Raw genomic sequence first — 24062 nt, 5'->3', positions numbered from 1 at the left:
ATATATATATCAAAGGACATGTATGTGTATCAAATGACATGTATGTGCTGTCCTGTCTGTCGGAAAGTGCACAAAAAAAGATCTGTTACTTCTAAGGCAAAAATATAGAGGGTTAATTTTTCTTATAGACTACAAGAACACATGTAATAAAAACCCAAATATTTCACATCCAACAGGTGATGATTAATAAATCAATGTGTTCTAGTATATAGTGTTGTTGAACAAAACAAACTTCAACTTCAGTTATATGAAAGATATATAAAATTAGCGATTAGAAGTTAATGGTCGTAAAATTCAAATCCTTCTTACATATGTTCACATAGCTCGATCTAACTAATTGTGTAATCGAAATTGGACTGGTTGGTGCAAACCGATTATAATATATGTCAGGCGACTCGCTGTCTCTGGGTTGGGATTCTTTCTTCTCATGGCTCTGCCCGGAATGGTATCTGTCACGCGCAGCCGAGGTCCTCATTTTCGAGCGCATCTCTTCTCTGGCAGAAAGATAAAACAAAAACAAAAAGTTAGTCTGTTTTGTTTAATGACACAACTAGAGCACACTGGTTTAATAATCATCGGCTATTGGATGTCAAATATTTGGTAATTGTGACATATTGTCTCACAGATACATTTTCCATTAGTATATAGCAAGGATTTTTTATATGAACCTTCGATAAACCAGTTGTGGTGCACTGGCTGAAATGAGAAATAGCACAATGGGCCCACCAATGGAGATTGATCTCAGACCGACCACGCATCACTGCGCAATACATCCTTCCTTAAAAGATAACACAGAATTACAACTGCAGGGCGTAACATTTCACGCAAACCATTGTTCGGTTAATTCATTTGAACTGTCAGTCGGTTACGTGGTAAACCAGCCCATCATAATATACTGTGTTCTGGTGTGTGGTAAAAGGTGAACCGCAAAATTGAAATGGACCAGCTAGACTTCATGCACATGGAAAATTGTAATGAGATGCTCCTAACACAGAAATGTTTCTAATACATGACATTTTAGTAAATTACAAGTTTTCATGAACCATGCATGTATACACAATTAAAACTTCAACTTTACATTTTCTGCCAAGAGTCATTTTTTTCCCCCATCTTCAATTCATGTCAATACCACTTTCTTCCTCATATAAAGTGTAATAAAATAAGTTACTGAATGAATAATTGAATGTCTAAAAGAAAAACTGAACAAACAAATGACTGAAATGAATGAATGAATGAACAAATGAATGAACGTATGAATATGTATAAATGAACATCCCAGCACAAAAAATACACATCGGCTGTCGAGTGTCATAAAAAGGCAAGACGTACAGATCGCAAAACGATTTCCACGTTGAGTGAAAAAGTGCTCGCCTCGCCACATCTCGATATCATCAATGTACTTATTGCACGTGACACCTCGGACCGTTTGTAAGTGCAGTTACTTCACTTGTTTGTTTTAACCTGCTATCAATGAAACGCCCTCAGAACTTGACAGCTGGGCTCACCCTGTCCATTCATTGCCAAATTCCACAGGGTGAATGCGAGTTGATCTCTTATCCTAGCTAATTTTTTGTACTAAGTGCCTACAACATCTTTGGCTTATAAAATATTCCTTAAATTAACACATTTTATTAAATTTTCAACATAATACTCTACTGCGTTTTTCATTCCAGTGTGTGAAGCCTGCCTGAACTTACTTTTACACCTTGCATATTATTTTGTACATTGAGACATCGAGTGCAGCTACTCTTAGATTTGACTGTTTCCCAAAGTGGTAATTAAGTTTAATGTTTAGCATAAAAACTAGTCTAGCAAATATCAGCACAAAACAATGTCTACATTATAATAATTTCAGGACAACACTTTATTGATCACCATATATTTTTAAGCTTAAGCAATTAGCTAGATAAGAGATGAACTCACATTCTGAGGTTTAGAGTCTAGGGGATGGCCTGTATCTCACATTCTGAGGGTAGAGTCTGGGGGATGGCCTGTATCTCGCATTCTGAGGTTAGAGTCTGGGGGGGGGGGTGGGAGATGGTGGCCTGTATCTCATGTGTAATTAGGTATAGTATAAGAGATCAATTAAATCACATTCTGAGGTTAGAGTCTGGGGGATGGCCTGTATCTCACGTGTAATTTGGTATAGTATAAGAGATCAACTCACATTCTGAGGTTAGAGTCTGGGGGATGGCCTGTATCTCATGTGTAATTAGGTATAGTATAAGAGATCAACTCACATTCTGAGGTTAGAGTCTGGGGGATGGCCTGTATCTCATGTGTAATTAGGTATAGTATAAGAGATCAACTCACATTCTGAGGTTAGAGTCTGGGGGATGGCCTGTATCTCATGTGTAATTTGGTATAGTATAAGAGATCAACTCACATTCTGAGGTTAGAGTCTGGGGGATGGCCTGTATCTCATGTGTAATTTGGTATAGTATAAGAGATCAACTCACATTCTGAGGTTAGAGTCTGGGGGATGGCCTGTATCTCATGTGTAAGTTGGTATAGTATAAGAGATCAACTCACATTCTGAGGTTAGAGTCTGGGGGATGGCCTGTATCTCATGTGTAATTAGGTATAGTATAAGAGATCAACTCACATTCTGAGGTTAGAGTCTGGGGGATGGCCTGTATCTCATGTGTAATTTGGTATAGTATAAGAGATCAACTCACATTCTGAGGTTAGAGTCTGGGGGATGGCCTGTATCTCATGTGTAATTAGGTATATATATATATATTCTTTATTCCTCTTGTAGAGAGTTCGAACAGTACAGATTATCATACATACATAATACATAAAAGGCAATGCACAATGATTAATGGATAATACATAGTACTTGATACAAAATAAATAATAGGTAATATATACAGTGGCATTGGAATAAACGCATGGTGAGAGAATTACATGAAAAAGGTTATTGGTTGATCAGAATCACGCTCATATAAATTCACTCGCCACCCTGCCATTCTCTCTCTCTCTCTCTCTCTCTCTCTCTCTCTCTCTCTCTCTCTCTCTCTCTCTCTCTCTCTCTCTCTCTCTCTCTCTCTCTCTCTCTCTCTCTCTCTCTGTCACACACACACCACTATAAAGATCTGAACATTTGCACAAGAACAGACAGTCATGACTGTCTACAGTATATTGGTCTTCATATTGTTAACGTAATATATTTGCGTTATTTTATAAATGAAGTGTATGACACTTTCACTATATAACATAGATGATTCATCATCAATATTTATTGGAGGTTTACAGGACAGGAGTTTTGTAATAAAAATATCATCGGGGCAGTTATGTAATTCTACACTGAGGTCAATAGGACAGATATCAAGAAGCGTTGTCCAGAATGTATCTCTGGTTGTTGTTAAGTATGAACAACTAGTCATGACGTGTGTAAAAAGATCAGAATAGTTACTAGTACATAACGTACAAATACCGTGTACTGAGTTTGGCCTCCATGTAGCACATATATTTATCAAGTGATTTGCTTGCTCCTTTAGTGATGGATTTGACCGTGCAACTGACCAAGCTCTATGCACTTCGAGATTGGCATGAATTTTTAGAAAATGTGTTGTATCGGGGTTTAAAGAAATTCGTAACTGCCAGTTAGTTTCCTCAAATTCTAAAACATGTTTTCTTACAATTATATTCCAAATATGCTTACTAGGGAATACTGATGTTAGAAAAAATTCGTTGAGGTGATGCAGTAGATTATATTTACGAAGAATTGTGTATATATCCGCTGCAAAGCCAATATTTGAACGAACACACTGATTTTTAAAACTTAGTAGTCGAGTGACTGCTATTTTGTAAGCCAGAGTCCACACGGGGCATCGCAAAAGATGTCCTAAATAGTATAATTTGTTTCTATCTATATGTCCTTCGAGGGATATACTGCCAAGAAGTCCAAGACAAAAATCGGTTCGTGTTCTTTTAGGAAGACCCTGGATAATCTTTATTACAAATCTATATGCTCTTTCTAACGCCAATAGTTCATTTGTATTTAAATTATTCCATAATTCACTACCGTACAAAGCTTTTGATAGGCACAGCGAGAATGAACTAGTTTGACGCTAGTTACAGGATTAATTCCACGGCAGTGACAACCAGCCTGAACTAGAGACATGGCGGTGGATTTTATAGTTTTGCAAGTCTCGAGTGTTCTGTCCCAATTATTTAAAGACCTTTGTAATTTAATGCCAACATGTTTTATGGTTGTTGAACATGGTAGTTCCTTTCCATACAGAATAAGTTTCGTATCCGGATCCTTACAGAAGTCAACAACTTGTGTTTTAGAAGCAGAGAATGTAAAACGCCATTTAGCGCTATATCGCTCACATATTGAAATCATATTTTGCATGACACTTGGAGTAGGAGAAATAATAGAGATGTCATCTGCTTGAGTTGGGCAAGAAACTCTAGTATCCAGGATCATTGCACCTTTGTTGGATTGGGTTAAATTATTCAGCAATTCATTAATAAACAATACATACAATTTGGGGGATAGTATGCTTCCTTGACACAATCCTCTTTTCAAAGGAAAGTGTGAAGAGAAACTATTGTTTACTAAGACCTGTAGTTTACAGTTTGAATAGATTGCTTCTAAAGTAAGCCAGACTTTGGGGGATATACCAGTTTCAGAAAGTTTCCACAAGAGACCAGAGTGCCAGACAGTATCAAAGGCTTTAGCACTATCTAGAAATGTAACAATTACTCCATCACCTCTTTCTCTATAGTGATTGATAGTTTCTTGTAGAATGAACGAAGTGTCAATGCTAGAAAGGCCTTTCTGAAAACCACATTGGTGAATATTAGGAAAACTTTCTGAAGAGTTCAGTTCTGGCATTAACGTTTCCAGCACTCTTTCAAAAACTTTAAAGATTACAGATAGAAGTGCAATACCTCGATAAGAGTCTCTGTTGGATTTCGACTTACTTTGACCTTTAAATAAACAGACTAAAAGCCCTGAATTCCAACCTTCTGGAATGTGCCCACTGTTTATTACCAAGGAAAATAACCGAGAAAGACAAAAATAAAGATAAGAACCTCCATATTTTAAGTGTTCATAGAATATTTTGTCTGGCCCACAAGACTTGTTATTTGGTAGCTTAGAGCAGATTTTGCTAACAAGAATGGGGGAAATATCAACACTAACTTTACTTGTAGCGGCAGTTAGCTTAAATTCTGAAACTTTCTTTTCAATAGTTGATTTAAAATTGGCATCAAAATGTTCATCTTCTGTGTCGCTAAATACTCGACTAAAATGTTCTGCCATAGAACTACAAATTTCTTGTGGTTGTGTTATAGTTGTATTGTTGACCTTTAAAGACATAATATAGCTACTTTTTTTCTTATTTCTAAGTTTGGTCCATAACATTTTGTGATCTGTTTCACAAGTCTGGGGGATGGCCTGTATCTCATGTGTAATTAGGTATAGTATAAGAGATCAACTCACATTCTGAGGTTAGAGTCTGGGGGATGGCTTGTATCTCATGTGTAATTAGCTAGTATAAGAGATAAACTCACATTCTGAGGTTAGAGTCTGGGAGATGGCCTGTATCTCACATTCTGAGGTTAGAGTCTGAGGGATGGCCTGTATCTCACATTCTGAGGTTAGAGTCTGGGGGATGGCCTGTATCTCATGTGTAATTAGCTAGTATAAGAGACCAACTCACATTCTGAGGTTAGAGTCTGGGGGATGGCCTGTATCTCATGTGTAATTTGGTATAGTATAAGAGATCAACTCACATTCTGAGGTTAGAGTCTGGGGGATGGCCTGTATCTCATGTGTAATTAGGTATAGTATAAGAGATCAACTTACATTCTGAGGTTAGAGTCTGGGGGATGGCCTGTATCTCACGTGTAATTAGGTATAGTATAAGAGATCAACTCACATTCTGAGGTTAGAGTCTGGGGGATGGCCTGTATCTCATGTGTAATTTGGTATAGTATAAGAGATCAACTCACATTCTGAGGTTAGAGTCTGGGGGATGGCCTGTATCTTAAGTAATTTGGTATAGTATAAGAGATCAACTCACATTCTGAGGTTAGAGTCTGGGGGATGGCCTGTATCTCATGTGTAATTAGGTATAGTATAAGAGATCAACTCACATTCTGAGGTTAGAGTCTGGGGGATGGCCTGTATCTCATGTGTAATTAGGTATAGTATAAGAGATCAACTCACATTGAGAGAATTACAAAAACAAAAAGTTAGTCTGTTTTGTTTAATGACACAACTAGAGCACACTGGTTTAATAATCATCGGCTATTGGATGTCAAATATTTGGTAATTGTGACATATTGTCTCACAGATACATTTTCCATTAGTATATAGCAAGGATTTTTTATATGAACCTTCGATAAACCAGTTGTGGTGCACTGGCTGAAATGAGAAATAGCACAATGGGCCCACCAATGGAGATTGATCTCAGACCGACCACGCATCACTGCGCAATACATCCTTCCTTAAAAGATAACACAGAATTACAACTGCAGGGCGTAACATTTCACGCAAACCATTGTTCGGTTAATTCATTTGAACTGTCAGTCGGTTACGTGGTAAACCAGCCCATCATAATATACTGGTTTTCTGGTGTGTGGTAAAAGGTGAACCGCAAAATTGAAATGGACCAGCTAGACTTCATGCACATGGAAAATTGTAATGAGATGCTCCTAACACAGAAATGTTTCTAATACATGACATTTTAGTAAATTACAAGTTTTCATGAACCATGCATGTATACTTCAACTTTACATTTTCTGCCAAGAGTCATTTTTTTCCCCCATCTTCAATTGATGTCAATACCACTTTCTTCCTCATATAAAGTGTAATAAAATAAGTTACTGAATGAATAATTGAATGTCTAAAAGAAAAACTGAACAAACAAATGACTGAAATGAATGAATGAATGAATGAATGAACAAATGAATGAACGTATGAATATGTATAAATGAACATCCCAGCACAAAAAATACACATCGGCTGTCGAGTGTCTTAAAAAGGCAAGACGTACAGATCGCAAAACGATTTCCACGTTGAGTGAAAAAGTGCTCGCCTCGCCACATCTCGATATCATCAATGTACTTATTGCACGTGACACCTCGGACCGTTTGTAAGTGCAGTTACTTCACTTGTTTGTTTTAACCTGCTATCAATGAAACGCCCTCAGAACTTGACAGCTGGGCTCACCCTGTCCATTCATTGCCAAATTCCACAGGGTGAATGCGAGTTGATCTCTTATCCTAGCTAATTTTTTGTACTAAGTGCCTACAACATCTTTGGCTTATAAAATATTCCTTAAATTAACACATTTTATTAAATTTTCAACATAATACTCTACTGCGTTTTTCATTCCAGTGTGTGAAGCCTGCCTGAACTTACTTTTACACCTTGCATATTATTTTGTACATTGAGACATCGAGTGCAGCTACTCTTAGATTTGACTGTTTCCCAAAGTGGTAATTAAGTTTAATGTTTAGCATAAAAACTAGTCTAGCAAATATCAGCACAAAACAATGTCTACATTCAAATAATTTTCAGGACAACACTTTATTGATCACCCTGTATATTTTTAAGCTTAAGCAATTAGCTAGATAAGAGATGAACTCACATTCTGAGGTTTAGAGTCTAGGGGATGGCCTGTATCTCACATTCTGAGGGTAGAGTCTGGGGGATGGCCTGTATCTCGCATTCTGAGGTTAGAGTCTGGGGGTGGGGGTGGGAGATGGTGGCCTGTATCTCATGTGTAATTAGGTATAGTATAAGAGATCAATTAAATCACATTCTGAGGTTAGAGTCTGGGGGATGGCCTGTATCTCATGTGTAATTTGGTATAGTATAAGAGATCAACTCACATTCTGAGGTTAGAGTCTGGGGGATGGCCTGTATCTCACGTGTAATTAGGTATAGTATAAGAGATCAACTCACATTCTGAGGTTAGAGTCTGGGGGATGGGCCTGTATCTCATGTGTAATTAGGTATAGTATAAGAGATCACACTTACATTCTGAGGTTAGAGTCTGGGGGATGGCCTGTATCTCATGTGTAATTTGGTATAGTATAAGAGATCAACTCACATTCTGAGGTTAGAGTCTGGGGGATGGCCTGATTCTCATGTGTAATTAGGTATAGTATAAGAGATCAACTCACATTCTGAGGTTAGAGTCTGGGGGATGGCCTGTATCTCATGTGTAATTAGGTATAGTATAAGAGATCAACTCACATTCTGAGGTTAGAGTCTGGGGGATGGCTTGTATCTCATGTGTAATTAGCTAGTATAAGAGATAAACTCACATTCTGAGGTTAGAGTCTGGGAGATGGCCTGTATCTCACATTCTGAGGTTAGAGTCTGAGGGATGGCCTGTATCTCACATTCTGAGGTTAGAGTCTGGGGGATGGCCTGTATCTCATGTGTAATTAGCTAGTATAAGAGACCAACTCACATTCTGAGGTTAGAGTCTGGGGGATGGCCTGTATCTCATGTGTAATTTGGTATAGTATAAGAGATCAACTCACATTCTGAGGTTAGAGTCTGGGGGATGGCCTGTATCTCATGTGTAATTAGGTATAGTATAAGAGATCAACTTACATTCTGAGGTTAGAGTCTGGGGGATGGCCTGTATCTCACGTGTAATTAGGTATAGTATAAGAGATCAACTCACATTCTGAGGTTAGAGTCTGGGGGATGGCCTGTATCTCATGTGTAATTTGGTATAGTATAAGAGATCAACTCACATTCTGAGGTTAGAGTCTGGGGGATGGCCTGTATCTCATGTGTAATTTGGTATAGTATAAGAGATCAACTCACATTCTGAGGTTAGAGTCTGGGGGATGGCCTGTATCTCATGTGTAATTAGGTATAGTATAAGAGATCAACTCACATTCTGAGGTTAGAGTCTGGGGGATGGCCTGTATCTCATGTGTAATTAGGTATAGTATAAGAGATCAACTCACATTCTGAGGTTAGAGTCTGGGGGATGGCTTGTATCTCATGTGTAATTAGCTAGTATAAGAGATAAACTCACATTCTGAGGTTAGAGTCTGGGAGATGGCCTGTATCTCACATTCTGAGGTTAGAGTCTGAGGGATGGCCTGTATCTCACATTCTGAGGTTAGAGTCTGGGGGATGGCCTGTATCTCATGTGTAATTAGCTAGTATAAGAGACCAACTCACATTCTGAGGTTAGAGTCTGAAGGATGGCCTGTATGTCAAGTGTAATTAGGTATAGTATAAGAGATCAACTCACATTCTGAGATCTGAGTCTGGGGGTTGGCCTGTATCTCACATGTGCCATGCCAGATTCCGTGTGTCAGGCAGAAGCTGGAGGGTACAGGGGTGCCGGGTGTCTGGTAGGTAGGGTGTAACTGGAGGCTGACATGTACATTGAGGGTGGTGCAATTCCCTGCAGATATCTGTCAAATATCAGACAAAATAAAGAAATATCTAACGACACCTCAATACATTTCTAACTCTGATTATGTAATATATGATTGTGTAACATGTAGAGGCACTGATTTTCCATTTCAGATTTTTCTGTTTCCCGTTTCATAATGTTACAAATTCCGGTTTTTTCCATTTCAGTATTAAACAAATTCTGTTTTTGTTTCACTCACACACACACACACACACACATACACACACACACACACACACACACACACTGCAATTAATTGCTGGTATAAAATAAATAAATATGCAATGAGGCAAAACATGTCAGTAGTTTGTATTTATTTTTGGTTTAAATTTAAACAAGTAAGTTGTCAGGAAAGTGAACTTGCACAAACTGGAAATGTGTCAATTCTTAAATAATCAATACTGTGGTGACAAAATTTACACAATAAAAGTGATCCCTCTGAATACACATCTTCTGGAAATTGTGCCACTCTTGCATCTGGATTTATCTTTTGAATGGGCAAATTTAGTGCAACATCGTTTGGCAGAAAGCATTTTGTAATTTTGAAAAAAACATGGGAATTTAACTTGTGAATACGCCACGACACAGACTTCAGACATTTTCGGTTTTCTTTACAATATGATCGGGAAAATAATTACAAACGATCACACTATAAACCACTTCCCTTGTATCATTTATTTTGAACAAAGCCTGGCATACAATATGCAATTACTGCATTCCTTTGTGAGATCGAAAATATGGCAATGCCGCAAATGTTAAAAATTAATAAGCAAACATAACATAATATATCTTTCACTTGAGTAAATATCGGACAATTTTAGCTCACAATTAATGTTCGGTTTTTCCTGTTAAATCGCCGGGAATAAGCAAAGAAAACACGACTGGTAAAATGTCTAGATACTCTACATTAAACATTTGGCATAACATACAAAGGTACTAGTGTCGTAGCGTAGCACAGGCAGATGTCGGTGTCCATAGTTTCTAGTTCGAAAAATTAATTTTAATTAATCAAATGCTCTATTTAAAGTTAAATAATGTTTTGGAAAAAACTCGGGAATTCCGTTTCAGATAGGTATTTCCGCGATTCCGCGATCGCGAAAAATCAGTGCCTCTAAACATGCAGAAAGATATATCTATCTAGCAGCACCTCCATACATTTCTAACTCACGACTGTAATATATGTGTAACATACAGAAAGAAATACCTATCAGCACCTCAATACATTTCTAACTTCCGACTGTCATATATGTGTAACATACGGAAAGAAATATCTAACAGCACCTCAATACATTTCTAACTCCCGACTGTAAAATATGTGTAACATACAGAAAGAAATATCTAACAGCACCTCAATACATTTCTAACTCCCGACTGTAATATATTGTGTAACATACAGAAAGAAATATCTAACAGCACCTCAATACATTTCTAACTCCCGACTGTAATATATTGTGTAACATACAGAAAGAAATATCTAACAGCAACTCAATACATTTCTAACACAGACTGTAATATATTGTGTAACATACAGAAAGAAATATCTAACAGCACCTCAATACATTTCTAACTCCCGACTGTAATATATTGTGTAACATACAGAAAGAAATATCTAACAGCACCTCAATACATTTCTAACACAGACTGTAATATATTGTGTAACATACAGAAAGAAATATCTAACAGCACCTCAATACATTTCTAACACAGACTGTAATATATTGTGTAACATACAGAAAGAAATATCTATCAGCACCTCGATACATTTCTAACTCCCGACTGTAATATATGTGTAAAATACAGAAAGAAATATCTATCAGCACCTCGATACATTTCTAACACAGACTGTAATATATTGTGTAACATACAGAAAGAAATATCTAACAGCACCTCAATACATTTCTAACTCCCGACTGTAATATATGTGTAAAATACAGAAAGAAATATCAAACAGCACCTCAATACATTTCTAACTCCCGACTGTAATATATTGTGTAACATACAGAAAGAAATATCTAACAGCACCTCAATACATTTCTAACTCCCGACTGTAATATATTGTGTAACATACAGAAAGAAATATCTAACAGCACCTCAATACATTTCTAACTCCCGACTGTAATATATGTGTAACATACGGAAAGAAATATCTAACAAGCACCTCAATACATTTCTAACACAGACTGTAATATATTGTGTAACATACAGAAAGAAATATCTATCAGCACCTCAATACATTTCTAACTCCCGACTGTAATATATGTGTAACAAACAGAAAGAAATATCTAACAGCACCTCAATATATTTCTAACTCCCGACTGTCATATATGTGTAACAAACAGAAAGAAATATCTAACAGCACCTCAACATATTTCTAATACAGACTGTAATATATTGTGTAACATACAGAAAGAAATATCTATCAAACAGCACCTCAATACATTTTAAGTTACAACTTGTTTATTTGTCTAACATATGTAGAGGAAGGCAATACGTATTTAGTGACATCTCAGCACCTTTTGAACTATGACTACATGTATATCATACGTGTAATATTTATCACACAGCTCACACATATTATCCATGTCATATAAACCCATTTGATATTTTACATTATTATAACCCGGTTAATTTTTTTTTTTTTTCAATGGGCCAACAAGACCAGTATACCCGAGCATAACATTTTGAAAAGATTTAGTTAAAAGTCAGTTTGACCTCACTCACAGAAATACATTAATATTTTGTGCTAATCGTGATGACGGTATATTACCAATGGAGGCGACTTAAGAACAGTGATTTCCTCAATATTGAATTAAAAAGTTATTTTAGAAGTGTTATAGGAGTTTTGAGTTTTGTGTTTCCATACACACTGCAGCTTGTTAACTTTGATGTCCAGTGTGCAGACTGATTGATCTTTTCAGTGTGTGGAAAAATGTTTGCAGTTTGAAACAGCGTAACTGGGTGCTGTAAAATATAGTAGGATACAGGAAAATAAGAGACACGCAGAAAAATAAAAGGGGCAGCAGAACGTAAAAGGGGGGCAGAAAAATTTGAAAGCGAGGAGGCAAAACACAACAGCGGGGCACCCCACCCTGCTTAAATGGACCAGCGAGAACACTGGTAGATTTGAAACTACAGCCATAAACGTGTTTAACAAATAGAAAGAAATGTAATATTTCTTTAACAATACTTTGGCATATATTTTAAAAGTCAACTGTTTGGTGTTGATCGATCTAACCTTTCCTGTGCCTGTTTTTCTTTTCACTCTTCTTTTGCAGCGTGTGCCAGTTTCTGCCTCACTGTAAAACATAATACATTATGATGCAGTAAATTGCTCACTTTATTTACTCTTAAAATATATATATATATATATATATATATATATATATATATATATATACTCTTCAAAAAAAGTAGAGGAACTTTAATAAGAATTTACAATTGCCAAAATTGCAAGGTATATTAGCTGTGGGGAATGGCTATATGATAATAGTGAATTAATTGGGCAAACATTACAACCGGTAGTTCAGTATTACAGTAGGTTTTATGACCACCAAAGATCTTGAACGATTGGGCCGGGTCAGAAGTGAAATTTGAAAGTTGACATTTTTTTTATCAGTTGCATATGCCGCATCGCAAATTCAAACAATAAAAATTACTAAAACCAAAACAATAACAACTGTATGATCAACAGAATAAAAAAGATTGACAGAAATAATGTTCTACAGTGATTAATCGACCTTCCGGGAAATCGTCAAAATCGAGAATGACACCCCACGCATGTGTATGGGGCAACTGTGTGATGAACGTGCAAACTATGGAATGTGTTTCGGTGTGTTGATAAACAGACCTGAACGTTCTTTACTAGGATGTTGGTGGTCAAAACGTATGTTCGGTCTAATAGCTGATATTAACATTAATATTTCAGGATCCCCTACTTTTTTAAAGAGTACATATATATAAATATTATACACATAATGTGCATGAGGGTGAGACATAGCCCAGTGGTAAAGCGTTCGCTTGATGCATTGTCGGTCTAGGATCGATCCCCGTCGGTGGGCCCACTGGGCTATTTCTCGTTGTATATATAGCCAATGCACCACGATTGGTACATGTATATACAATGTATGTGTTATCCTGGCTGTGGGATGGTGCATATAAAATAAATTGCTACTAATTGAAAAATGTAGCGGCTAGCTGGTTTCTTCTCAAAGACTATATGTCAGAATTACCACATGTTTGACATCCAATATCCGATGATTAATAAATCAACGTGTTCTAGTGGTGTTGTTAAACAAAACAAGACTTTTTTTGCCATCAGGGCACAAGTGGAATTAAGTAGGGCAAGCACGACACTTGAATGACTCCAGTGCTGTGGTCAAATTCAAACCCTGGTTGTTCTGTTCACGTCTGTTACTGCCAATTGTTGAGTGTGATTAAACTTACACATTTGGAAATAGAAATTAACAAACTTAAAAAAAGATATTTATTTTCAGTGCAACTTTCGTCGAGGTAATTGATTATGGTTACGCAAAAATTTACGAAACCAACATTTTAGTGAAAAACACATGCACTGATTTCTGTGCAGTTACCTAAGAATTTAAAATATTGACCCCATCAATATCGAGGCCGGTTCCTGCAAATTAACCAAAGGGATCCATTGACCGGTCTCGATGGTGTCGTGGTTAAGCCATCGGATATAAGGTTGGTAGGGTTCGCAGCCCGGTACCGGCTCCCACCCAGAGCGAGTTTTAACGACTCAGTGAGTAGGTGTAAGATCACTACACCCTCTTCTCTCTCACTAACAACTAATAATAACACCTAACCCACTGTTCTAGAGCAAACAGCACAGATAGCTGAGGTGTGTGCCCAGGACAGCGTACTTGAACCTGGTACCGGCTCCCACCCAGAGCAAGTTTTAATGACTCAGTGAGTAGGTGTAAGATCACTACACCCTCTTCTCTCTCACTAACAACTAATAATAACAACTAACCCACTGTTCTAGACAAACAGTACAGATAGCTGAGGTGTGCCCAGGACAGCGTGCTTGAATCTTAATTGGATATAAGCACGAAAATATGTTGAAATGAAATGAATGACGGGGATAAATCAGGCAAGCTCTGTACCACTGTGGCCTGTTTGGTTACATAGGTAATAGCTGGTATATATGGTAACTAACGTACATGTAGCTATGGTAACTCACATAGTGTGGTGCGATTTGGAGGAACTTCCACTCTTTTTGCTTCCTGGCTTGACAAACTGTCAAACATCACAAACATACAGGTACTAAATCTGTCAGTGGACTATCCGAGGAAAGGAATGTTTTACAACACCCTAGCACATTTTACAAGTCATCTGCATGCATTTCAAAATAATACTCACCAAAACTATAATCATTAGGAGGGTGGAAAGAGAGAGAGACAGAGAGAGAGAGAGTGGGGGGAGGGAGGGGAAGGCAGGGGATTAGGGGGCAGACAGAGGGAGGGGGAGGGAAAATCTCTCTCATTCATTATAATTCCTAAGAAAATCAGATACCTATATATAACACATTTCCTGTGACGGGGAGGTGGGGGAGAGAGAGACGAAGGGAAAGGGACGAAGATACAGAGGGAGGGAAGAGAGAGAGAGAGAGAGAGAGAGAGAGAGAGAGAGAGAGAGAGAGAGAGAGAGAGAGAGGGGGGGGAGAGAGAGAGAGGGAGGGGAGAGAAAAGGGGAGAGAGAGAGGAAGGGGGATGTGCAGTAGCAACTAAGTACAAATAATAACACAGTAAATACCCGATAATGATAAAAATCCTTGCAAATCAATTTCGGTATTACTGATTGCCATCATGAAATTGGAGGGCTGAAATTCACCATAAATTATAATAATTTTGTTTTTATATAAAAGCTTAATTTACAAAGTGCAACGCGAAAGTGTTCAGATAGCTGAATAAGTCTCTGTTGCCTCAGCATTTGGTTTTGCTAAGACCAATTTCTCATTCATTCAAGTTATTTCCATGCTTATATCCAATTAAGGTTCAAGCACGCTGTCATGGGCACACACCTTAGCTATCTAGGCTGTCTGTCCAGGACAGTGGGTTAATTGTTAGTTGTCTTACACCTACCCACTGAATTATAAAACTCACTCTGGGTGGGGACAGGTATCATGCAGGCTGCAAACCCCAGTACCTATCAGCCTTATGTCCGATGGTTTAACCATGACACTACCAAGGTCAGCCCAATTTCTCAACAGCGAGGGTTTGAAGTTCAGGATCGAGAGCCAATTAGCTCACAGGATGTATCAAGTTCAAAGCAAGGAGCCACAGGTGATTAACACTATTCTTTCTAGGCACCGACTCAAAACTGTTGACAACCAAGTGACTGATTATTTAAAACCATGTTTTCAATCTGGGTGGATGAGGGTGGAATCAGTTGGGAGGGGAGTGGGATGGATGAGGGGGGAATGAGTTGGGACGGAAGGGGGGTGGGTGAGGGTGGAATCAGTTGGGAGGGGAGGGGGTTTGAGCAGTACCATGGTGCCCATGGAAACAGAGCTGTTGAACATACAAGTTTACCTGCGAGTCTCGTCATGGCTAAGTGAGGTCTTCAGTCCATCCCAGGGCAGGGATTGGAGTTTTCTGCAGGGTTCTTTCCCTGGGAGATGAGCTCTTTGCCACGTGGGCCCCTTAAACAGCCTCTTCCCTGTGATACAAATACACATAAAGTGACAGTTTATTTCAAATTCAATTCATTTATTTGTTAGGGTTGACCACCCTGTAATAAGGACAGTTGCACTAACATATATAATAGCACAAATATAACAAGCATTAATTCTGAGAGGTTATACTGCTAATGTAATAAGTATACATGCCCCCTGTGAGACTATCAAATTTCTGTATATATCTATTAAATTCAAGGGCTATATACATGTAGGTATATTGCCATGCAAGTCAATCTTGATCTGTATCGGAACAGGGATAAAGTTATACAGAAAATTTTAACTCAATATCATGAGGCATATTGTATAATAAAAAAATAAAAACCCCACCTTTTTGTATCTCTTAACTTCAAGGGCCATAACTCTGTCAAACAATACATCATAGGTCTCATTACACAGAGGTACTCTGCTACTGAAATCCATATTAAATTGCCCAACTTCAAACGAAGATCGGCAATAGAATTGGTTCTTGTCGGCACTAACATTTCCATCTCAGTTTTTAGCTATATCAGGGCACAAAATTAACATTTTTCACACAACCAATCAATCGGACCAATTGAATCAGATGTGATACCACTTGTCAATCGTATGGAACGTGATGTCATTGAAAAACTTCCTTGCTGTAACCATGGTAAACAATGTTGTGTGTTGATAAGAAGGCCGCTGTCGTAACGTTTCTGTATTTATATAAATGAATGGACACATCCCACAAAGAGTTGTGCCACTGATGAGCTGTTGGGTCTGTCCCGACGACAAGCGAACAGAGTTTTCCGCCATTACACTCAGAATGTCGAGATTATCTGTGCCATGATCTGATTGGTCAATGTCACCAACCAGCCTTTTTGAGAGGAAACCCGCTGTCGCCACTACACAGGCTACTCTTCCGATTAGCAGCAAGGGATCTTTTATTTGCGCTTCCCACAGGCAGGATAGCACAAACCATGACCTTTGTTGAACCAGTTATGGATCACTGGTTGGTGCAAGTGGTTTACACCTACCCATTGAGCCTTGCGGAGCACTCACTCAGGGTTTGGAGTCGGTATCTAGATTAAAAATCCAATGCCTCGACTGGGATCCGAACCCAGTACCTACCAGCCTGTAGACCGATGGCCTACCACGACGACGCCACCGAGGCCGCTACATAATGCATGAATGCACATTCAGTTGTATGGGGTTGGGTGTCCAGATCCCCTCAATAACTCTAGATCCATGACTGTAAAGCTTTCTAACTTATTTTTGTCAGGTTGAATAATAATTTTAACAACCCCATGCATGCACGTTTACCCTTAGGGACGGTCCATAAATGTCAATGGTTTTCATAATCCTAACAATGTTAGGATTGGGTTTGACCCCCTCTCCACCTCCCCTAACCTAACATAAAAACATTGATATAATGTGTACGAAACATCAATCTAATTAAAATTAGCTCCACTATTACATGTGGATCTAAAGACAGCCAGTTGGAGCTCATGTCCACCATCAAAACCTTACTTGCAGAATCCTGCCAGTGATTTAAAAATAATTTGAAAACATTCCGAATTATCCTGAGGGTATACAGCATGTTTCGTGTGAATTACGAATGCCTTAAAACATGTTTTATTTTATAAAATAAATAATTTGTAATGTAAAACTGAAGACTGATAACCCACCCCGTACGTATTGGTATTGTTCGCTGTACTGCGGCCACTAAAATAGACTCACCCGATATTTTTAGAATTTGTATGCTCCCAAATAACGTTATAAAAGGCAAAGTGTGATAGGTCAATATTTAAATTATTATTTACAGACGAAATGTTACCTGGACATTGGGGACTACACAGTGTTGTTAGTTTTAAATCACTGGCAGGATTCTGCAAGTAAGGTTTTGATTGGTGGACATGAGCTCCAACTGGCTGTCTTTAGATCCACATGTAATAGTGGAGCTAATTTTAATTAGATTGACAATCAAAACCTTACTTGCAGAATCCTGCCAGTGATTTAAAAATAATTTGAAAACATTCCGAATTATCCTGAGGGTATACAGCATGTTTCGTGTGAATTACGAATGCCTTAAAACATGTTTTATTTTATAAAATAAATAATTTGTAATGTAAAACTGAAGACTGATAACCCACCCCGTACGTATTGGTATTGTTCGCTGTACTGCGGCCACTAAAATAGACTCACCCGATATTTTTAGAATTTGTATGCTCCCAAATAACGTTATAAAAGGCGAAGTGTGATTGGTCAATATTTAAATTATTATTTACAGACGAAATGTTACCTGGACATTGGGGACTACAGTGTTGTTAGTTTTAAATCACTGGCAGGATTCTGCAAGTAAGGTTTTGATTGGTGAACATGAGCTCCAACTGGCTGTCTTTAGATCCACATGTAATAGTGGAGCTAATTTTAATTAGATTGACGAAACATTGACCTTCGATGGACCGATGTTTTACCTGAAAAGCAATCCGAACATGGCTTTTACCCCCTCCCCCTTCCGAACATTGTTCGGATTGTGAAGCACATCGATATTTATGGACCGTCCCTTACAAAAAAGTGAATATTTGATTAGCCTTAGGCTATAATATTTATCTTGGCCATAAATTTGTTTATTTTAATCTCATTTTGCTAAAAAAAAAAAATTAATGCAACTCATTACAGTCTAAGTTAAATGGCCTTGCCCTCTAATTTGCCAAATTCGAGCCCCGTGAATGGTTTAAGCTATTATTTAAGTACTGTTTAAATTAATGAGTCTTAATTTTGTTGCATTTTATTTGATCAATTCAATTTTGCCTACATATTTTCAAACTATCTTTTCATAACAGCTAACATACAATACTTTTATTTCATGTTAAAAATATCTGACGTCCACAGACTTTTAAGACTGAGTAAGAAATAACCTTTAAAGACTGGGTAGAAAAAAAAACCTTTAAAGACAGTGTAATAAAATAAACTTAAAAGACTGAGTAATAAAACAATCTTTTAAAGACTTGGTAATAAATAATTCTTCCCTTCCACACACACACACACCTATACACACAGGACTGAAGCTAATGGTTAATAAGTTTACACAAATTATATATGTTGAACTAAGAAATGAAGTCATATGCCACTTCCTCTCTCCCATATACAATAAACAAGTAAGTATTCTGAGGAAGGAAGGAAATGTTTTATTTAACGATGCACTCAACACATTTTATTTAAGTATTCTGAGAGTAATGCTAAAGAAATACATGTCCCCTAATGGACTCAACAAGTTTCTCAATCTCCTAAATTCATGGGCCATACCTCCGTTAAAAGTGGGCAAATAAACTTCATCAGTAACAGTACATGATAAAGCTATAATGCTAAATTTCATATCAACATCTTCAGGCATTACAAAACAAAAGTCCGGAAAACTAATTTTCATATCTCCTAAGTTCAAGGTCACAACTCTTGTCATAAATTGGTAAATCGTCATGACAGTTAAATTTGATCTGTAACAGTACATGATAAATATATACACAAAATTTTAGCTCAATTAATAGCTCGAAGTCGTCTGAAAAAAAGTCAGGAAAACAAAGTTTCACATCTCCTAAGTTCAAGGGCCATAGTTTCGTCAAAAATGGGTAAATTGACATGAAAGTAAACATTGATCTGTAACAGTATATGATAAAGCTATACACAAAATGTCAGGTCAATATCTCAAGACCTTCTCAAAACAAAACGTCTGACAAAATGTAAACCTCGGCTCTCACAAAAAACATTTTGTCCCTCGGGTTGGAATTACCTTATCTATACCTCACAATGATGATAGATTTTATTAGTCCCCTCCAGTTGGACCAGTAGGGTACTAATAAAATTAAATGCAGTCCTTGCTTTTTAAGGTGCGCTGATGCAATCGCGCTCGTACAGCGCACGTAATTTCAAGCTGACGAATGTGAAAAACAGCAAACGTAAAATAGATGGGTCTGTTTATTTCCACTGTTTACAAAAATCTACAATTTTCATAGCTCATTTAGCTGACAGGAAGGTCCTTTTGTTAAAACAATAAAAATTTAAAACATGGCAGTGGCTCCCATGCAGCCGTTAAACTGGTATTTCTCTTTGTTGAACAAATCCAGAAATACTGATTTAATAGACAATTTTGTAGACGTACCAGTCAAAATCCAATTTTGGGGAGTGATTTTTCACCTTAGCATATTGAGATGTGCGATTTTCTTCTCGCCTGTAATTTTCAAAAACCAAGGACTGTAAATAACTACTACAGCACGTTGATTTATTCATAATCAGCTAATGATTGTCAAAGGTTCGGTAATTGTGGTATATCTAGTCTAAACAAAACCTGCTACATTTTTCCATTAGCAGCAAGGCATCTTTTATATGCATTTTCCCAAAGACAGGAGCACATATCGTGGCCTTTGATATACCAGTCGTCGGGCATTGGTTGGGACGGGAAAAAATCCTGTCAGAGAATAAGACCACCAAGGGGGTTCAATCCTACAACCAAAGAGCATCAGATGAGCAGTCTACCGACTGGGCTAAATCCCACTTCCTTATGCAGGGATCACAATAGGATGTAAAATATAGCCTGCAACTGGTCGGTGCAAGTGGTTTACACCTATCCATTGAGCCTTGCGGAGCACTCACTCAGGGTTTGGAGTCTGTATCTGGATTAAAAATCCCATGCCTCGACTGGGATCCGAACCCAGTACCTACCAGCCGTGTAGACCGATGGCCTACCACGACGACGCCACCGAGGCCGGTACATAATGCATGAATGCACGTTCAGTTCTATGGGGTTGGGTGTCCAGATCCCCTCAATAACTCTAGATCCATGACTGTAAAGCTTTCTAACTTATTTTTGTCACCGGGCCTCGGTGGCATCGTGGCGGCCATCGGTCTACAGGCTGGTAGGTATTGGGTTCGGATCCCAGTCGAGGCATGGGATTTTTAATCCAGATACAGGGCTAGAAATGAAAAAAAAAATCTACATGCACCAGGTGCATGCTGAAAAAAAAGTTACATGCACCATTAAAATTCTGCATGCACCAAAAATAAGGCAACTTCGTTTGTTTTTTTATACGAAGCTATTCGGAATTATTTGGCAATACCTATATTTATTTATTAACAGTACCGGAACGTTATACAACTGCGTTTATTACTGATTCTTGATCAAATTTGAAAATTTCACCCAACGTAAATGCCTTACAGAAATCTATAATAGGCCTATTACAAAAACGTACGAATATTTGTGTTTTGTATTAAGCAAGTTATCAACTTTTTTACGCAATACACAGTCCTTGAAAAATATTAGCATGCACCGCGTGCACCCAGTTTTAAAAGTTACACGCACACGCAAAAATTAGCATGCACCGGTGCATGTATTAACACTGCATTTCGAGCCCTGAGATACCGACTCCAAACCCTGAGTGAATGCTCCACAAGGCTCAATGGGTAGGTGTAAACCACTTGCACCGACCAGTGATCCATAACTGGTTCAACAAAGGCCGTGGTTTGTGTCAGACGCCATATAACTGTAAATAAAATGTGTTGAGTGCATCGTTAAATAAAACACTTCTTTCTTTTATTTTTGTCAGGTTGAATAATAATTTTAACAACCCCATGCATGCACGTTTACCCTTATAAAAAAAGTTAATATTTGATTAGCCTTCGGCTATAATATTTATCTTGGCCATAAATTTGTTTATTTTAATCTCATTTTGCTAAAAAAAAAAATGTAATGCGACTCATAGCCTGTTCATTTACTTTCCCCATGCAAAAGTGAACGACGTTACAAATCTTCAAATGGACAAAAGCTCGTTTACACGTGACACATATCCACCGAAATAGGTCCCTTACGAAATCAGGTCATCCAGAGATATAAAAAGTTATAAACCTTTTTTCCACCCACTAGTTCCTCTTACTTCGTCGTCGTTGGTACTTCTTACCCTTACCATATATTTACCTACAGAAGATTAAAAACGTTTGCCAGCAATGGTTACAAACCGTCTGCGCTTTGTATTAATGATTTTGAAACAAAGGCAGAAGGCAAACTGTTTTTTTTTTCCTTCTTTCAAAAGAAGCAACGTCAACCCAGCTGGAGATTTAAGAACTCGGCCGACACTGGCGATATCAGCCGAGATTTTCCGAATGAAAACGATTAAATTAAAAAAATAATAATAATAAAGTTTGTTTGTGTTAACAACACCACTGGAGCACATTGATTAATTAATCATAGGCAATTGGAAGTCAAATATTTGGTGATACGTAGTGACGGTAGTCATCAGCAGAAACCTACATTTTCTTAATGCAGCAAGGGATCTTTTATATAATATGCACTTTCCCACAGACAGGAAAGCACATATCACGGTCTTTGAGTCTGACCAGTTTTGGTTGAGGGGTCGGGTAAAGTTTTAACGTGCGTATGTGCCACGAAAGCTTCACGCACGCCTATCACGGGCTTAATCTCTGACTTTCGTCAGTGACTAAGTCCGGGGCGGGGGGTGGGGGGGGGGGGGTAAGTTTGAAGTGGGCGGAATTTGGAATATTTTTTTTTAGTAAGGTCTAAAAAAGCCTATGTCTACGGAGAATAATCTGCACCCTAATAATGTCCGGACTAAGAAATTAGATCCGAAAATATATTTGACTGCTCAGCCTAAAATGTTTTGAGGTGATTTGAGCAATTGAACGGGCGCCAAAGTAAAGTGCGTTGGACTATAAACAAGAATTTTGAGCCACGGCCAAAAAAATTTAAAATCCAACTAAGCCCCAAAAAGGAGGTTACCTGTCTTAGGTAAGGTTGACTAAGGTGAGCTGATGAGTGGAGTCGCGGCGAAACGGGGTATGAAGCGCTTCCATTTCTGGTGTTGTAAATGGCTGATGACGCTTCCGTAGTCGTCGCCGAAGAGAGCCTTGATGATCCGATGAATGGTATGGCTATCCATTTCGCTGATCAGAATCGCTTGACGGTAGACATCTCTTCGGCGTTGGGTGACGACTAGCCCCGCCTTGCCAGTTGGGGACTTGATGGAGTGCAGCTCAAAGTCGCTTCCACCAGAGAGGTGATGTAGTTCCTCGTCCACTACTCCACCCAGCAGCGTTGCCTAGTCCTTGGTGTCGCCCTGAATGAACTTGTGGAAGCTGGATCTGATCTTGCCGATCTGTACTTGCCAGACAGCTTCTAAGTCCACAGGGGCCGGAAGTGGTGGTGTCTTGAGTGTTGGAGGAAGCCGGGCCTTGTCAGGTTGGTCGCTGAGCGACGACCTTTCTCTTACCGGCCAGTTCTGCCTGGACCACGTGACGGTCGGCGATGGAGGGTCGTTGGGTGTCTCACACACCGCAGTGTTGTGTGGATCGCTGTCGCTGGCCGGCGGTTCCCGTGGGACTGATCGCGTCGACTTAGGCTGGGCTGGGAGCGGCGTCGCAGAAGGGACCGCCGCCAGCTTTGGTCCCCCCCCCCCCCTCCGTGCCGTTCCTGGCGCACTTTCCCTCTTCCTCAATCTCCTCTTCGTCGGGACGCGATACTCCAGCAGCTTCCCGTAACTGCGCATAAGTCCCCCAGGTGTGTGGGGGGGGGGGGGGGGGGGGCAACTCGAGAGCACATTCAGACACGTCTGGTCTCATCGTCATACAGTTGTGGTTGAAACTAGAAAAAAAACCCCAGTCAGTTGAATGGATCCACCTGACGCAATCATCTCAAGAGAGCAATCAACCGATTGAGTTAAATCCCGCCCGTACCGTACTGGGGCGTAGCCAGAGAGGAAAATAGCGCCGAGACAAACCCAGAACTGCAAAATAAGTATCATTGTCATGGGGGGGGGGGGGGGGATAAATCTGGGCGCCTCGTCTTCCCCATGCTTGCCACGCCATTGTCGTATATATTATGACATAGAAAGATGAAATGCATGTGTGTATAAACGTGTTATTTTTGCAACAAGGGGTCGAAATAAAAACCATTTTTATTTCGTTGAGCCTTATATTTTGAGTTT

The 24062-nt window shown here is 38.7% G+C and overlaps 1 protein-coding gene across 3 annotated transcripts; it reads right to left on the bottom strand.

Annotated features, from left to right (window-relative positions):
• Positions 1-22164, bottom strand: LOC121387377. 3 transcript variants are annotated; one of them, XM_041518477.1, is made up of 5 exons: positions 21971-22164; positions 15968-16094; positions 12652-12712; positions 9249-9414; positions 1-494 (listed from the first exon to the last, which is right to left on the bottom strand). In XM_041518477.1, coding segments are annotated over exons 1-5 (417 nt in total). In that variant the 5' UTR covers positions 22032-22164; the 3' UTR covers positions 1-492. The 3 variants fall into 3 exon arrangements, with proteins under 3 accessions (XP_041374411.1, XP_041374412.1, XP_041374413.1); XM_041518478.1 differs by lacking the exon at positions 9249-9414 and having other exon boundaries at positions 390-494; XM_041518479.1 differs by lacking the exons at positions 1-494; positions 9249-9414; positions 12652-12712 and adding an exon at positions 14463-14672.
• Between the last annotated feature and the right edge of the window lie 1898 nt (positions 22165-24062).

The sequence above is a fragment of the Gigantopelta aegis genome, chromosome 13 (genome assembly GCF_016097555.1).
Source record: "Gigantopelta aegis isolate Gae_Host chromosome 13, Gae_host_genome, whole genome shotgun sequence".
NCBI lineage: Eukaryota > Metazoa > Mollusca > Gastropoda > Neomphalida > Peltospiridae > Gigantopelta > Gigantopelta aegis.
Note: the sequence above shows the minus strand (reverse complement) of the source record. Positions and strands in the feature narration are given on the sequence as shown.